Below are 17443 nucleotides of genomic sequence, written 5' to 3'. Positions count from 1 at the left end.
GGCAATTAAGGGCATTTACCAACGCACTCAAGAAGCACAGGACACCCTCTTACCAGCGACATGCCATGCTCACTCATTCTGATCATGAATTTATCTGGGGTCATGTTAAATGTATTTATTTATTACATGTGTAGCATCACGCAAAACCCCCAAGCATCAAGGCGCAAAGTAAACTGCATGGAGTTACCATTTCCATTGGCGCACGTTTTTACTTTTCCACCACAAAATGGAAGATTTTATCGTAAAAGGCAGGTGAAATCACATTGCTTTTCCACTTTGGAAGAGAGTAAATACCTCACGCAATTAGCGATTGCTGGTGGAATTGACAATGGCTTCCTCTGGACTCCGCCCGCTTTTACCAGGTTTCATTTCCAAGCAGATCCCAGAGGAATCCCTTTCTTTATTTCCAGCATGAGAATCCATGCTGGCAGTAAGGCCGCATTTTTCTGGTGGAGCGGGATATACAGGGGGTCCTGGTGTGTCCACTCGGCTCTCGAACTCCACCCAGAAAATGCACGAAAATCTGGCCAATTAGAAAAAGCGACAGTAGTAGTGTTTTCCACCACTTTTTCTGAACCAATTGACCTGGAAAATGCTGTGTTGCATCGGAAGCTGAATGCATTCACTCTGCCTATTATCCCACCGGAAGATTAAGCTAGGAAGTGAACACAGGTGTTACATATTCCTGCGCACAATCTGCATTTGGAGCATTAACTAACTGAGCTACCTTACAAATGATATCTCCTCTGGGGCTTTACCGTCTTAACCCCTTAACTGCCATGGGTATTTCCCCCCAGTGCCAAGGCCTTTTTTGGTGAGTTCGGTATGTCACCATTCAATCCCTTGTAACTTCTTTGTTACCTGAGATATCTCAGCCAAAGTTGGCCCCTTTTCCCACATGTAGGCAGTCATAACGCCACCCAGGAATCCTAGTTTGCTGTAGGGTTGGGTGAGAGAAAATGACCAAAAAGGAGAACATTTGGGGTTTTTCAGAAAATGCCAATAAAATGTTGTACAAAGAAGCCTGTGGTGTTTTCCTTGTAAGAGCTAGGAACAAATGGTTTGCTGTGCTGGATTCACCATTTTCCAAGCTTTCAAGAACACATTGAGTGGAACCAAAATAACATATTTTGATATGCTAATTAGCCGTTTTGTGAGCGGTAGGCGATGTTGGGGTTTTTTGTCCAATAGGACATGCGTGGACAGAATGGAGGAAAAGGGTAGAAAAGATGAATGGGAAGCCAGAAAGGCATACATTTCTGAAAAGTAGACTATATTCCAAGTTTAGGAAGGGGTGATTTGCGCAGGTCAGGCAACAACTATGTAGGGAAAGATTCCATAGTTTGGGGGGAAATCGGAAAAATGACAGAAAGAAAAACACAATTTCCGCACATTTCACTCTGGTCGCCCACCGAAACACACAGCCAACAACACATGGCCTACCTTCCCACGTTCCCACAGGTTTCCCGACAAAAACGATCCCTCACATGTGTGGGTGCACCTACCTGGGTCCAAAGGGAAAAGCCTAAAACACTGGTAACCCCAAGTCTTTTCGCACAGTAGATTTTCAGGAATTTTGCTCATGTAAACAACCTACAGATTTGGGCCTAGGGTGTCAAAGCCACGAAGGAAAACAGGGAACCCCATGCATTTCCGAAAAGAAGACACCTGTGGGAATCCACAGAGGTCTGACTTGCGCAAATTGTCATGGATTGTGGGTCATAAATTATGGGGCAAAGTCTGAAATTTGGTGGAAAAACAACAATTTTCACTTTGTCTTGGATTGTGGGTAATACATTCTGTGGAGATTCGTGCAAGTCAGACATCTGTGGATTCCTACGGGTGTCTTCTTTTTGGAAATGCAGGGGGTAACCTGTTTTCCTTCATGGCTTCGACACCCTAGGCCCAAATCTGTAGGTTGTCTCCCCAAACCCTTTGAGGGTTACCAGTGGTTTAGCCTTTTTCCTTTGCGCCCAGGTAGGTGCACCCACACATGTGAGGTACCGTTTATGTCAGGACACCTGTGGGAACGCGGGAAGGTAGGACATGTGGTGTTGGTGGCATGTTTTGGTGGGTGGCAAGAGGGAAATGTCTGAAAATATAAATTTTTTCACCAAATTTCAGACTTTGCCAGGGATTGTGGCTAATACATTCTGGGGCAATTTGCGCAAGTCAGACCTCTGTGGATTCCCACGGGTGTCCTCTTTTTGGAAATGCATGGGGTTCCCTGTTTTCCTTGGTGGCTTCGACACCCTAGGCCCAAATCTTTATGCTGTCCACTTAAGCAAAATCTGCTCTGTCGAAAGGGTTGAGGTTACCAGTGGGTTAGCTTTTACCCTTTGCGCCCAGGTAGGTGCACCCACACATGTGATTTACCGTTTTCGTCGGGATACCTGTGGGAACGCAGGATGATAGGACATGTGTTGTTGGCGGTGTGTTTCAATGAGTGGCCAGAGTGAAATGTCTGAAAATTGTTATTTTTTCCACCAAATTTCAGAGACATTTCCCTCTACCCACCCACCGAAACATGCTGCCAACAACAGATGTCCTACCTTCCCGCGTTTCCACAGGTGTCCCGACGAAAACGGTACCTCACATGTGTGGTTGCACCTACCTCGGCGAAAAGGGAAAAGGCTAACCCACTGATAACCCCAAGCCTTTCGGCAAAGCAGATTTTGCTCATGACAACCTAAAGATTTGGGCCTAGAGTGTCGAAGCCACCAAGGAAAACAGAGAACCCCATGCATTTCTGAAAAGAAGACACCCGTGGGCACCCCTTTCCACTAAAAACATTCATGGTGGTTTAGTGACGCCCCACACCCACCCAAAACAAGTTATCATTTTTTTTTGTTTTGCCTCTTTCCTAGGGGCAGATTGTGCTAGCAATCTACCCCCAGGGAGGGCTACATGAGATGCCCCCCATCCATTTGGGGTGGGGGAGGGCCACCCCCCTTTCCACTAAAAACATCCATGGTGGTTCAGTGGCCCCCAGACCCACCCAAAACAAGTTATAATTTGTTTTATTTTTGTTTTGACCCTTTCCTAGGGGCAGATGGGCACATGTGTGTGGCCATCTGCCCCCTTGAAAGGGGCAAGAAATACTGCCCCAGGCTTGGGGGGTGGCTCTGCCAATATTTGCAGTGGCCTCCTCCCCACCCCAAATGGATGGGGGCATCTCATGTACCCCTTCTAGGTGCAGAAATCTGCCCCCAGCGAAGGCTGCATAAGGTACCCCCATCCACTTAGGGGGGAGAGGGCCACCCCTCCTTTCAAACACAAAAAATCCTGGTGGTCTATTGGGCCCTCCACCCACACCCAAAACAAGTTATAATATATATTTTTGTTTTGCCCTTCCCTAGGGGCAGATGGGTACATGTGTGTGACCATCTGCCCCCGGGGGGTGGCAAAACTTACTGCCCCATGCTTAGGGGGCGGGGTGGCTCCACCAATATTTGCAGTGGCCTCTCCCCTCACCCCAAATGGATGGGGGCATCTCATGTACCCCTTCCTAGGGGCAGAAACCTGCCACCAGGGAGGGCTACAGAAGGTGCCCCCCATCCACCTAGGGTGGGGGGTAGGGCCACCCCCATTTCAAACACAAAAAATCTTGCTGGCCAAGTGGGCCCGCCCGGCTCCCACCCAAAACAAGTTATATTATATATATTTTTGTTTTGCCCTTCCCTAGGGGCAGATGGGCACATGTGTGTGGCCATCTGCCCTGGGGGTGGGTCAAAACATACTGCCCCAGGGTTGGGAGGGGAGGCTCTGCCAATATTTGCAGTGGCCTTTCCCCCCCACCCCAAATGGATGGGGGGTATCTCATGTACCCCTTCCTAGGTGTAGACATTTGCCCCCAGGGAGGGCTACATAAGGTGCCCCCATCCACTTAGGGTGGGGGCGAGAGGGCCACCCCCCTTGCAAAAATCCCTGGTGGCTAGTGGTCCCACCCGCACCCACCCCACCCAAAATTACGTTTACAAAAAATATATATATTTTTTTTGTTTGCCCCCTTTCCCTGGGGACAGATGATCACCCATCTACCCCCAGGTATTGCCCTCATGCTTTGGGGGCCAGGGGGAGAGGGCAGCTTACATAGTAAGCAGTCCATCCCCCACTTCAAAAACAGATCCCTGCACAACACACCAAACACATAGTCTGGGGGGGATTTGTCCCCCCTGTCCCCCACATGTCCTACGCCCATGTATTTTACTCTCTCCAATGTACCAAGCAGACCATCCCACATTAACTTTACACCAACCTACTAATATTTGTACCTTGTGTTGTTTGATGAGCAGACACAATTGTGTTTCCTAAAGTGGATATGTGAACCACCAAGCACCATCTAAATGAATACAAAAATATAAGGTACCCCCAGAGAAAGCCCCCCCCCCGCCTTTGCTTCACGCTGAAAAATGCCATGTAATTTATTTGCATAAACAATAATTGGGATTTTGGAATAATTTTTGTAAAAAAAACAGGAAATTGTGTTCACTGTGTTATAGTTGGCTATGTAATCCGTGGTGTGTTTTGTGTTATGCTGGCTGTATATAGGCTGCACCGAACAAGTCTCATTCATGTGTGATGGAAAGGGTGCTGTAGTATGACAAGTGTGCGAACTGAGTCACATGAACACGAATTACGATTGGGATGTTATAACTTTTTTTGTAAAAAAAAAAAAAAAACAGAAGAGTGATCATTGTGTTATAGTTGGAAATTGAATATGATTTTATTATTCATATACAGGGCTTTAAGTGGGGTGAGAAATCGAGGGAGGCCTCATTTGGGGGCGTGGCTTGTGGCAGGGGCGTGGCCTAATATTACGCAAATCGTAGGGTATATATTGCAAAGTACACAAACCATAGTAAGGTACGCACACAAATATATAACATTTATATATATTTGTGTGCATGCCCTACGGTTAGCCTAGTTTTCAGGCCATCTTTTTTAAACATTTCAGGTTTATAAAAGATGGCTTTGAAAGTACACAATTGAAGCCATCTTTTGTAAAGCTTTGACTACGGACAAAATTGTCCGTCAGCAAAGCTTTATAAAAGATGGCTTGAAATGTGTACTTTCAAAGCCATCTTTTATAAAGCTCGAAATATGTCGAGGAATCCCCAGGTTCGCTGAGGGTTAAAGATGCTTCGCCGACCTGGTGAAACAAAGGGACAGTGTTGGGGGTGTGTCCTGGCCCCCATGCGGTCCCCTAAGCCCCCACCCTGTAAGGACCACACACGACACACGTCCTTACAGTTCGGGCTTCCCGGTCGCTCTGACGTGGCCGGGAATGCCCTGTTTATTTGTACAGCATGCGGCGGCATGCAACGTCACGCCACCGCGTGCGCGTCCCGTCACGGGGCAGTGCCACAGACAGTAACTGCCTCTGGTGACCTCTCGCGCAAGGGGTCACCAGATGCAGTTACTATGACTGACGGAAGTGGCGTCGCTGTGGCTGGCTGCCACTTCTGTCAGCTTGCCTGACTTCATTGCAGGCGCATATCCCGTTGCGGCTGTGGCCGCAACGGGATAATGCATCCCGCCAATGTTGCGGTAGGACGGGGGCCCCGGCAGGGCCCCGGCTCAGTCCCACTTTTTGGAGACTGCCGGGGCCTGTCCCCAGCCCACTTTGAGCACTGTATATAGTTAGATAGACTGCGCCAACCCTTTCTCATTCACGTGAGACCGAGTGGGTGAGGTGGCATGACAAGATAAAGAATGGCCACCCAGTAACCAGGACGGGTAGTGTGTGTAGTGAAGCTTGCCTGCAGGCCCAGCGCAGGGCAAGAGCCAGAGCAGGGATCTATTGTGTAGACATGGCTTCTCCGTTCTTCATGCCGGGCAGCTCAAGGATTCATGCCATTCAGGTGAATTCGGCCACCATTGTGCTCCTCTGCTCTTGGCATTTTGGTGGTTGCACGAAGTTGCCTTATTGCAGAACTGGCCTCACCACCTTCAGTAGGACATATTGTCCCACGCTTAGTGTGTGTCTGAGCCATCACTATTTAATCTCCTCCCTGCATGTGATCGGTACCCCTGCCCCCACCCAGGATGCATTGCGCAATATTCAGGTCATTTGCATGCATCCGCTGGATCATGTCCTATGTGTGCTTTATTTTACAGAAGCCGAGCCCCGGAAAAGAATGCGCTGATTCTGATCGGACCGCTGGGAAATGCTGCATAAAGTGCCCCCCAGGTCAGTATCTGGACGCAGCGACACCGTCACCGCGTAGAACACGACTGTGACGCACGCAGCCGGTTGCACCACATGACGCGCGTAGCGGCTGAAATAGTTCAATGTGTTCATTCGAGTGCTGGAGAGGTCACGGTGTAACCTGCAGGTCACGGGTATACATCCTAGCACACTCTGGAACCTGCGGCTCTACGCATGCTGTAGACTGCCCATCCCCATTATTCACCACCATTATCTAGGACGGTCAAGGCTGCTGGGAGTCGTAGTCCAACACATCTGCAGAGCCAAAGATGTAAGACCCTTGGATGAAGTTAATACAATTTGTATAATTAAGATGGGAAACAATACAATTTACTATTAGTAGCAAGAGAGTTCACTGGGTCTGGAGTTCACAATACACAAGGGTCATCATGTTTATATGAAGACAATATATATTTCACATTTTGTGTGGTTGCTCCCTTTTCGTTTTACCTCAATCCTTTTGTGTTTGTGCAGTGGTGCCTTTGGGGTTGCTAGGTGGGGCCCGCACCCATCTCCGCCAACAAGCTCCATTCAGGACAAAAAAGGACTGGACAAGATGTTTCTCCAGGCCTGGCTTTTACTATGCCTCCTGGGACTTATAGTCCTGGATTCACCCATCATAATTAACCCCAGAACTACACTGCATGCATGCTGGAATGCCAGTTCTCTTTCCCACTGCGTATGCCCCTAACCACTGTGACTGTTGTCAGTTATTGGAATGGTTGTATGATGCAATATGAACCTTCAATGTGGCTTCCTTGGGCGGCTGCATCTGGAGCTCTCAGTGGTCTACACAGTGTCCTGGCCACCATTGACCTTTCTACAGCTGTCGTTAGACTGCACATATTTGAGGACCTCTCTGCAGCCGATCACGTGAGGGTTGTGTGCCCTCAACTCATGGCTCATCGTGGTTTTGCGATCTTTCTGTGGTGCTTCGGGAGGAGTTTCGTTGCACTGTCAAAAACTACCCGTGGGAACAAACCACGCAGTTTTAAATCATGGTGGAATGTATTATTAAAATAACACATAATAATAATAGATGGCCATTTGTTTTCCACTAATATTCAACATTTTTTCCGAAGAACAATTCTGCAGCGAGTGCTTGACCCACTGAGCATCATTCAAACATGTACATAGGGGAGCACTGGTGTAAGCCAACAAATAAGAAACACATAAAAACAAAATAGTATTTGAGATGTACGCCTACTTCTCTGCTTAAGGGAATATACAGAAAATACTAAAGTGATTACGAAGAACAGTATTTAAAAAAAAGTTCAAAAACATGCTCTACCTACATCAGTTAATTTATTCTTTTAGTGCTAGAAAGTATTTACAGAGACATTTACTCCATCAATGTTAGGTGGCTTACAAAAATGAACGGAATTAAAGCCCTTTCAAACCACCATGCCACAGCACCCCCTAGTAGGTGTTCCTGAAAGTTCACCTCCAGTTCAGAACCACAAAGCAATACATTGTGGGTGTGCACGGTAGCTGAAAAGCTTCCATTGTTAGCTAGATGTGAGCTAATTAAGCAATGTGGTCCAAGGCTGTGTGCAATATGTGTTCTTATGAGCCTGCCATCCCGATTTATGGGCCCAATTAGTGAGGGCACATACGAGGGCGATGTGCTCATAAGAACCCATATCACCTAGCAGACATGGGCAATATTGCTTGCCTACTGGCCTGTTTGGGGTGGGGGTTGAAGAGGAAAAAGAGAAAAGCCCTTTCGGCATGGCGCCGAGCAAAGGACGCTCTGCTGTCTAAGGGCAGAAGTCCGTCGTCTGCTTCGTGACCTCTTCCATGACATGAGATGAGACGGAGCCAGGCCCAGCAGGATCAGAGGACTAAGGCAGCAAGCAGGATCAGGCCATGGGGAGAAGGTGCAGAGACACAGGCAACAGAGACTGGTTGGAGTAGAGAGCCGTGGAGACAGTGGCAGCACATTGAGGACATGGAATCCTGAGAGCCATCAGGATCTATGGCTATACCGGCACATATTGGCTGGAAGCCTGGATCCTGATTGTCTCCCTGGATTCCTATATTTCAGCCAGGTGGCTAACTGCCATTATCTCATAGGTCAGTGCTGTTTTATGGATAGCTTTGTCAACCCAAGACAGGTAGCACTCAAGCATTCAGACACTGACATGACCATATCACTCTGATTGGGGATTATCAGTGTGCTGCAACCTGACATCCTTGCAAATGAAATCAATGCTTTAAAAAATGCAATACAAGAAACCTTCTACTTGTTATCTAAGAGTAGAATAGGGCAGTTCAGCTACAAGGCATACATGTCCCAGCAGCGCCTAGTAGCCATCCCTGAAAGTTCACACCCAGCTCAGATCTGCAAAGCAATGCAGTGTGGGTATGCACATAAACTGCAAAGTTTACATGTTTAGCTCCATGCAGTGCACTGCTATTTCATACATAGCTTTATTAACCCACGATAGACAGTGGACAGAAGTAGCACTACCAGTACTACTAGCAACTACATGTGCTGACAGTACTGCTACTAGTAATAACAGTAATAAAAGTATTACTCCAAATGCAATTATGACAGCAGTATGAGTATTACTTAAAGCATCACAAGTAGCACTACTAATAAACGTATTAATAATAGTCACAGCAATAGTACTGAAAGTACTATTGCTGTGACTACTGCTGGCAGTGGTACTATAACTAGTAATACATTTACTAGTATTACTCATAGTGTGTGGCCGACAGTATGAGTTGATCCTCTGACGTGCTGGGTGAGGTCGAGTGCTTCAAGGCTGTCGACCAGTGGTAGAGTCATGGAGTTGTTGGGGAGGTCGAACCAGATGTGGGTAACTAGAATGGTTACTAGTGAGTCGCATGGGCTGTTGCCGAAGTGTCTGTGATAGCCTGGGTCCAGTAGATGAGACGGAAGCTGTGTGAGAGAGTAGACAAGAGAGAGAGTTTGACTAGGAGGGATTCACAGTGAGCTGTCCTGGGTTGTGTTTCGGTGAAGGTGATGGAGATATGAGGTTTGTGCAAGACGGCTAATCCGCCTCCTCTGGAAGGTCTGTTGTGGGTGATGAGTAAGTAGTCAGGTGGGAAAGCTTTGTGAGCGATAGGCTTGAGGTCGTCCGAGAACCAGGATTCGGTGATGAAGCCAAAGTCGCGGTTATCGGAAGTTAGGAGATCAAAGATGCTGTGTTTGTTCGTGGCTATGGAGTAACATTGAATAGGAGGCAGGCGGCTTTGTCAGAGGTAGAGGCGGCAGTGTTTACCCAGATGTCTGGGGTTGGCCGGGCTGCTCGTGGGTTGTCAGACTGCAGCTGTTCGTGGTGGCGCAGGGGTTGATTGGGAAGGGAAGTGTAATAGGATTGATGGAGGTGGTTAGGGACTGGGAAGAGGTGTTGGGTGGTTGCAGGTCTTTGATTTAGTAGTGGCATGGCAAAGAGGGTTCCGGAGGGATTGGCAAAAGGCTCAGAGGGATGAGGCGTTCTGGTGAGAGATGGTGGGTGGTACAGAGGTGTCTGGCTAGGAGTTGATAGGAGATGGTGAACAGGTGCAGGAGAAGAGGGGAGTAAGGAGGTTGAGGGAGAGAGAAGGGGGCATGGTAGTGCAAGGAGGGGGTAGATCGAGAGGCGTAGGGCAGATAAGGCATGCAGAGTAGACGGCGAGCGTCATCGTCTACCTTTGAGTTTTGCTCGTTTGGGTAATGAGGGAGTGTGCGAGAGGGTCGGAGGGGTCAGCAGGAAAGGAGGTGAAAGCGATGGTTTGGGAAAGGGCAAGATGCACCATGCTCAGTGGGGTGTAAGTGGTGAGAGTGAGGGACAGGTCGGGAGTGTGTGTGATCAAGGGTGTATGTTTGGAAGGTGCTCGGGGACTGGGGGGCTGTTGGGTTGAGGGGCACCTCCTCTTGTGTGAGAGATGAACAGAGGCTGGGGTCTTGTGGACTCTGCATTTGTAGCTGCTGGTGCTGTAGACAGGGGGGCGGTGGGAGAGGAGCAGGGTGTGTTACTGAAAGAATGCACAAGGAATGAGCTGGCAGAGGGGCTGTTTTTTTGTTAGTGCCAGTGAGCTCATCTGGACTGCGAGTTGGACACTGGGAAGTTGAATGCTTTGTGAGGGGGAGGCCTACTGCCTGGGAAAGTGGAGAGGGGAGGAGGTGTTCAGGGAGGGAGTGGGCCGGGGATGAAATGAACGGTGCAGGTGTTGGTTGTTTCTGAGTGCCAGATTGCTCCTCTGGTCTGAGAGTTGGAGGGTTGGTGCTGGGAGGAAGTGGGAGATTGTGCGTTCTGGGCACGCCAGAGTGCCCCTCTGGTCTGAGAATTGGAGGGTTGATGCTGAGATGTAGTGGGAGAATGTGGGTTCTCAATGAGGATGGGATGTAAAGAGGGTTTTAATGCTGGAGGGGAGCCGCCGCCAGAGTTTGGTAGGTGGGTATTCAGTGGGCAAGTGAAAGTCAGCCATGGAGTTCTTCTGGTCAGCGAGTTGGGGAGGGGTCTGCAGCAGGTGGTGGTTGCGATGGGTCGGATGATGTGTAGGATATAAGTGAGAGCCTCAGAGGTGTCGAGGTTATGTGAGGTGTGAAGTGGCTGCAGGACTGAGGGTGGAGGATGAAATTTGTCTCGGGTGCATGTGGAAGTGTTTGGTAGCTCCATTAGTGTGAGTGATTGGTAGTGTGTCTTGAGAGGGGGTGTATAAGTGAGGGGTACTGTGTGCATGTGGTGCAGGGTTCGGGAGAGAGTGTGCATGGGTGGGAAATGAAGAGGGGAGGGGGTGCGTTCTGGGGGGTCTGGGAGCTCCATATGTGTGATTGTAAGCAGGGGTGTGGTGGGAGTTGGGGTGTGTGTGCAAGATTCTGTCTGAGTGTTGTAAAGGGTTTGAGAAGGAGGGTGCGAAGATAGGTGGTGTAGGGTGGGTGTGGTAGGATCTGGGGAGGGTGAATCTGGGAGAGTGTGGTAGTTGGTTCGAGAATGAGGGGGCGAGAGTGGGTGGTGTGGGGTGAGAAGGTGTGCTCTGAACTGCTGGAGTGTAAATTGGTGTGATGGTGTGTGGTAAATGGTAGAGTGTTCATCAGTGAGTCTGGGTGCGTGTGGTACGGGAAGATGAGGGGTGGGGTCTAAGCAGTGCAAGTGTCAGTCTTGTGAGTATGCTGAGTGCCATGGTCGTGTAAGGGTGTGACTGGAGGTGGGCAGTTTGGAGGCACTGGGGAGGGGTGACGCGGTGGGGTGACTGTGATTAAGGTACTTCTGTAGATGTGAGGGCTAGATTTGGAGAGTCAGATTGGAGCACAAGGTGCCCCGAGTAGAGGCAACAGTGGCTAGTGCATCTGGTTTTGGAAGGATGATTTAACATGGTGCACACCAGCAAAGCAGTGCCACCTAGATTTGGGGCACCTGGGTAGAGGGAGAAGGGCCTAAGATTCATGCACAACAGTAAAACCAGTAGTTTCTAGAAATGGGGTGCCTGGACTTAGAATGAGTGCACAACAAGAAACGCAGCAACGTTCAGGTTTTGGACACCAGGGTAGAGGGAGATGGGCCCAAGATGGGTGCACAACATCAAAACCAGTCACCTCTAGACCTGGGATACCTAGACCGAAGATGGTGGCAAAACAGCAAATGCAGCAAAGCTCAAAGTTGTGTCACCTGGACCAAAAAAAGGGGACAACATCAAATGAAGCAACACTCAGATCTGGAGCGAGGATGGGGGCACAGCACTAAATGCAGTAACACTCAAAATTGGGATGTCTGGAATTAAAATGGCGGCAAAACAGTAAATGCAGTAACACTCAGAATTGGGATGTCTGGAGTTAAAATGGGGGCACAACAATAAATGCAGTAACACTCAAATATGGGATACCTGGATAGAGGGAGAAGGGTTTAGGATGGGTGCCCATCAATAAATGCAAAAACGCTCAGGCTTGGGATACCTGGATAAAGGGAGAAGGGCCTAAAATGGAGGCACAACAATACATGATTCATGGTATTCATAACGCGTCTTTACACCAGTGTTTCTAGGCGCCACAAGACAAAGGAGAGGAGACAGGTGGGATGACAAGACAAACGATCTTACTAGGCCTTGTGACATTCAGGTTGTGCAAGTGGCACGAGAAATGCATGGGAAAGGGTGTGGGGAGAAGTGCAGGGAAAGGGAACAAGGGGAAGTGCAGTCAGGGCAGCAGGACTCTGAGTAAGTGCCAGGATGGCACAGCACTACACTGGTGCAGTCTCAGACTGGTAATGCTGGGTAGGCCAGAAGGCAGTGCAGGATGACTGGTCAAGGGGAGGGGAAGTACCCTGTGTTATTCTGAGGGCAACCACAATTGAGGATTTTTGACTTCATTAGAATTGTCCAGGCTTCTGGACGGACGTTTTGAGAATATCTTATATATGAGTCTACTAATTTATTATACTTTTGGGGCTTTTACAATACGTTCATTAAATATACAAATTAAAGATATGAATTCTTTGTAAAAAAAAAAATGAAGCATTTGTTGTTAAGATATGGGCAATCCTTTTGTTGTCCAATGCATTGGATCTTGAAGACCATCTTCAAGGACCAATTGTCTGCCTGTGTTTCTAATGCTCCTATGAATGCTATATATATGATGGATTTCTAGCACTGCTGCACTGTCCTATGCTCTGTTGTCTAGATCTCTGCAGTTCCAGTGTAATCCTGGAATTGTATAGTAGCAGGGCCTAGACCCACACCTCCTGTTTTTTCTTGTTGACTGGTTTGTCTTTATTTTTGTAGTACCACCGCCTCTGGTCACCAGGATCCGCTGTGGGTCACCAGTCAGGACGAGCAGACAGGTAGATCAGCAGGGGAGAGGGAGAGAGAATGAAGAAGAGAAGAGGAAGGTCTTGAGCAGCTTCCAGAGCTTCAGGTAATCTGGCTCATGTTTGAGGGGGGCAGAGAGACCACTCCAGAGGGAGGCACCAGCAGAGGAGAGAGATCTACCTCCCACTCTCTATTTGGAGAAGCGTCTGACCCGCAGAGAGTTTGAGGTAGCTGAGCGGAGGTCTCTAGAAGGAAAGTATTTAGGAAGAGAGTGTTGGATATAGAGAGGGCCACGGCCCCAGAAAGCCTTGTGGATGGTGCAGAGGGTCTTGAACTTGATCCTTGCGGCCACAGGGAGCCAGTGGTGGGATTTCAGAGCTGGAGCGATGTGGTCCCTGGGCTTGAAGCCAAAGATAAGTCTCACAGTCCTGTTCTGGATTAGTTGAAGGGGGCGAAGAGTAGAGTAACTTAGATTGAGAAAGAGGCTGTTGCAGTAGTCCAGCCTGCAGATAACCAGAGTTCTGGAGACATTGAGCTTCTGGGGGAAGGTGAGAAAAGGTAGGATACCTCTGAGGAGGTGCAGCTGGAAGTGGGCCTTCTTGGCAAGGTCCATGATGTGTGGAGAGAAGGAGAGAGTGGAGTCGAAGATGACACCAGGGTTTTTTGCCTCACAGGAGCGTGAGGATAGGGGGCCCAAGGAGGGCGGCCAGAGGGAGAGAGTAAAAGTGGGAGCAGGGGTCCCAATTAGAAGAATCTCTGTTACTGGCATTAAGGCAGATGTCTTTAGAGGTGCTCCATCCCTGAATAGCGGATAGACAGTCCGGAATGAGCGAGGAGGCTGAGGGCAGCCTGAAAGAGAGCTGTGTGTCATCAGCATAACACTTTAGTTGGAGGAAAAGTAGAGATCAGGTGGGCCAGGGAGCCCAGATAGACATTGAAGAGCCAGGGTGAGAATATAGAGCCCTAGGAAACACCACATGTGAAAATAGAGGTGGTGGAGAGAAAGGACCCAAGTTGGACCTGCCAGAGCCTGACCAGTGATGCCAAGGTTCACACTGAGCCGGTTGATCAGGGTGGCCTGATTGGCCATGTCAAAGGCAGAGGAGAGGTCAAGGAGGATGAGAACAGAGTGGGACCTGGAGTCAAGGTTGGAGAGCAGAGCTTCACGGGAGTTCAGGAGAGTAGTTTATGTGCCTCTGGCTGATCTGAAGCCAGACTGATGGTCATGGAAATAACAGCAGATTTAGTGTGGAGGTTTAGCTGAGAGATGGCCAGTTTCTCAAGGAGTTTGCTGAAGAAAGGAGTGATAGAGATCAGGCGATAGTTGGCCGGTCAGGGAGGATCAGCAGAAGGCTTTTTCAGGAGGGGGTGCACAAGGGAGTGCTTGAGAAGAGAGGTGAAAGAACCAGTAGCAAAGGAATGATCGCTGAAATCGGCCAAGGCTGGAGCGAGGGAAACTATGTTGTCCTTAATGGTTCTGGAGGAGCAGGGGGCATCTGTTTGGATGAGATTTTCATAGACCGGACTTGTCTAGAAACCTCATCAGGTGTTGTAGGAGAGAGAGAGGAGAGAAGGAAGAAGAGGGAAAGGTGGCCAGAGGGGGCCTGAGAGAAGTAGAAGGAGAGAGATGAGGGGAGGAGGATAGCGTGGAAAGGATATCCTGAGTTTTAGTGGTGACATGAGAATCCAGGTCCATACAGCGGGCCTGGGAAGGAATAGGAGAGGTAGAGACTGCAGTCAGATTGGCCAGCTCCTTGCAGATTTTAAAAAGATTGCCTGTGCTGCTAGAGACCGCAGAGAAGCAGACTTGAATCTGGACCCCCTTCTTGGAGAGGACAGAGAGTCTGTATTGCCTTTGGAGCAGGCAGTCCAGTTTGCCAGAGGATGTGCCCAAAGCCCTCCACGTCCGCTCAGCCACTTGGCACTTGCGTTTCAGAGTGGACAGGTCAGAGTCATACTAAGAATTGCACTTGGAGGCAGGCATCAGAGGGCGTAGTAACACTTAGGTTAGGGGCACCTGCATAGAGGGAGAATGGGAATGAAACAGTAGATGCAGTAATAATTGATACTGATGGTTTACCAAAGCAGTTGGTCTAAATGAGAAATATGGTTATCTTACACAATCGGGCTGAATGGGAAAATATGGCCGACTTATACAATCAGGCTATCTGGTACACTCAGGCTAAATGCGAAATATGGCTCACTTACACATTCAGGCTATCTGGTGTAATCAGGCTTTCTGGCGCAATCAGGCTAAAGGCAAAATATGGCTGACTTATACAATCAGGCCATCTGGTAAACTCAGGCTAAATGCGAAAAATTGCTAACTTACACAATCAGGCTTTCTGGTACACCCAGGCTATCCGGCACAATCACGCTAGATGCGAAAAATGGCTAACTTACACAGACAGGCTATCTTCTACAATCAGGCTTTCTGGCACTATCAGGCTAAATGCAAAATATGTCTGACTTACACAATCAGGCTATCTGGCACAATCAGGCTTAATGCGAAATATGGCAAAATCAGGCTAGAGGCAAAAAATTGATAATTTACACAGTCAGGCTATCTGGCACAATCAGGCTAAATGTGAAAATAGCTAACTAACACAGTCAGGCTATCTGGTATAATCAAGCTATCTCGCACACTCAGGCCAAATGCGAAAAAAGGCACAGTCAGGCTAACTCGTACTATCAGGCAATCTGGTACAATCATGCTATATGCGAAATATAGCTGACACACAATCAGGCTATCTGGCACAATCAGGCTAAATGCAAAATATGGCTGACTTACACAATCAGGCTATCTGCTACGCTCAGAGTACATCCTAAAAATGGCTAATTTTCACAGTCAGGCTATCTGGTACAATCAGGTTATCTGGCAAAATCAGCCTGGATGTGAAAAATTACTAACTTACACAGTAGGGCTATGTGGTATACTCATGGTTTTCTGATACACGTAGGCTAAATGCAAAATATGACTGATTTACACAATAAGGCTATCTGGTACACTCAGATTAAAAGGTAAAAATGGCTAACTTACACAGTCAGGCTATCTGGTACAATAGGCTATCTGGTACAATAGGCTATCTGGCACAATCAGGCTAAATGTGAAATATGGCTGACTTACACAATTGGCTATCTGGCACAATCAGGCTAAATGCAAAACATTGCTAACTTACAGAGTCAGGCTATATGGTTCACTCAGGTTAAATGCGAAATATGGCTGACTTACACAATCAGGCTATCTGGCAAATCAAGCTAAATGCGAAATATGGCTGATTTACACAGTCAGGCTATCTGGCATAATCAGGCTAAATGTGAAAAATAGCTAACTAATGCAGTCAGGCTATCTGGTACAATCAGGCTATCTGGCACAATAAGGCTAAATGAGAAATATGGCTGATTTACACAATCAGGCTATCTGGTACACTGAGACTAAATCTGAAAAATTGCTAACTTACACAGTAAGGCTATCTGGCACAATGAGGCTAAATATGAAGAAATGGCTAACTTACACAGTCAGGCTATCTGGTGCATTCAGGATATCCGATACACTCAGGCTATCTGATACACTCAGGGTAAATGCAAAATATGGCTGATTTACACAGTCAGACTATCTGGTACACTCAGGCTATCAGATACACTCAGGCTATCTGGTACACTTAGGCTATCTGGTACAATCAGGCTATCTGGCACAATCAGGCTAAGTGTAAGATTAGGTTAATTGAAAGACACTTGGCTTTACACGTTGGACCCTATACTATTAGGGAATGGAAAAGTTAGGATTGAGTTGGTCAGTTTAGTGGGGAGCAGTAATGGCTGCACCCCCTGCCCGCAGCCGCACTTACTCTGTCCCAGAGGCTAACATGCGCCAACACAGTCTGGAGCTGTTTCTGCAGGAGCTGTCCTTTGCCGAAGGGTCCTTAGCTGAAGGGCTGCCTGGGCAGACGCTGCCCTGGAATAGTGTGTGAAAAGGTCTGCGGTAGCCAATCAGGGACTAGGTAGACAGGCCGGGAGGCATGTGGAGCGTCAAGCAAGGACGTGGGGCAGTGGGTTGATGTGAACGTGCACACAGGAGTGCAAATTGACTTATAAAATCAATCAAAGGCACCCGGGGGGGAACAGGATATAAGGAACACTTGCCTCAAATTAGAAAGCCAAAATAATAAAATACATCTGTAGTGGGACCCTGTGCTGTTTAACCTAGATTTTGATCTCACTTTAAACCCTCCCCAATTACCATGCCTTTGAAGGATACACTGTGGAGATCCCTTGGAGTACTGCTGTACTTAATTAATCATTCAATCAATCGATCGATTACATTTCATAAAAAGAGCCATGATACCACCACATTGTTTCCTCTTATTTATTTATTAGCACCAGGGCATGTGCCACATCCAATCACAATGCTTGGAACACTGGTTTTACCCACTGGTATAAACCCACGTTTGGTGCAAGGAGACAGTTGCTTGCAAC

General features: G+C 48.1%; 1 protein-coding gene across 1 annotated transcript in view; it reads left to right on the top strand.

The window, feature by feature from the left end:
- The window catches only part of LOC138471997 (tumor necrosis factor receptor superfamily member 8-like), a 321803-nt gene that overhangs the window by 86191 nt on the left and 218169 nt on the right, over positions 1-17443 (top strand). The window contains exon 2 of the mRNA XM_069609903.1: positions 6121-6193. Coding sequence (XP_069466004.1) covers positions 6121-6193 — 73 coding nt within the window. The remainder of the gene's footprint in view (positions 1-6120; positions 6194-17443) is intronic.

This window comes from Ambystoma mexicanum, chromosome 8 (assembly GCF_040938575.1).
Source record: "Ambystoma mexicanum isolate Mex_15411 chromosome 8, UKY_AmexF1_1, whole genome shotgun sequence".
In the NCBI taxonomy this organism is placed as follows: domain Eukaryota; kingdom Metazoa; phylum Chordata; class Amphibia; order Caudata; family Ambystomatidae; genus Ambystoma; species Ambystoma mexicanum.
The sequence above is the reverse complement of the archived record's forward strand: the minus strand, read 5'-3'. Positions and strand labels throughout refer to the sequence as shown.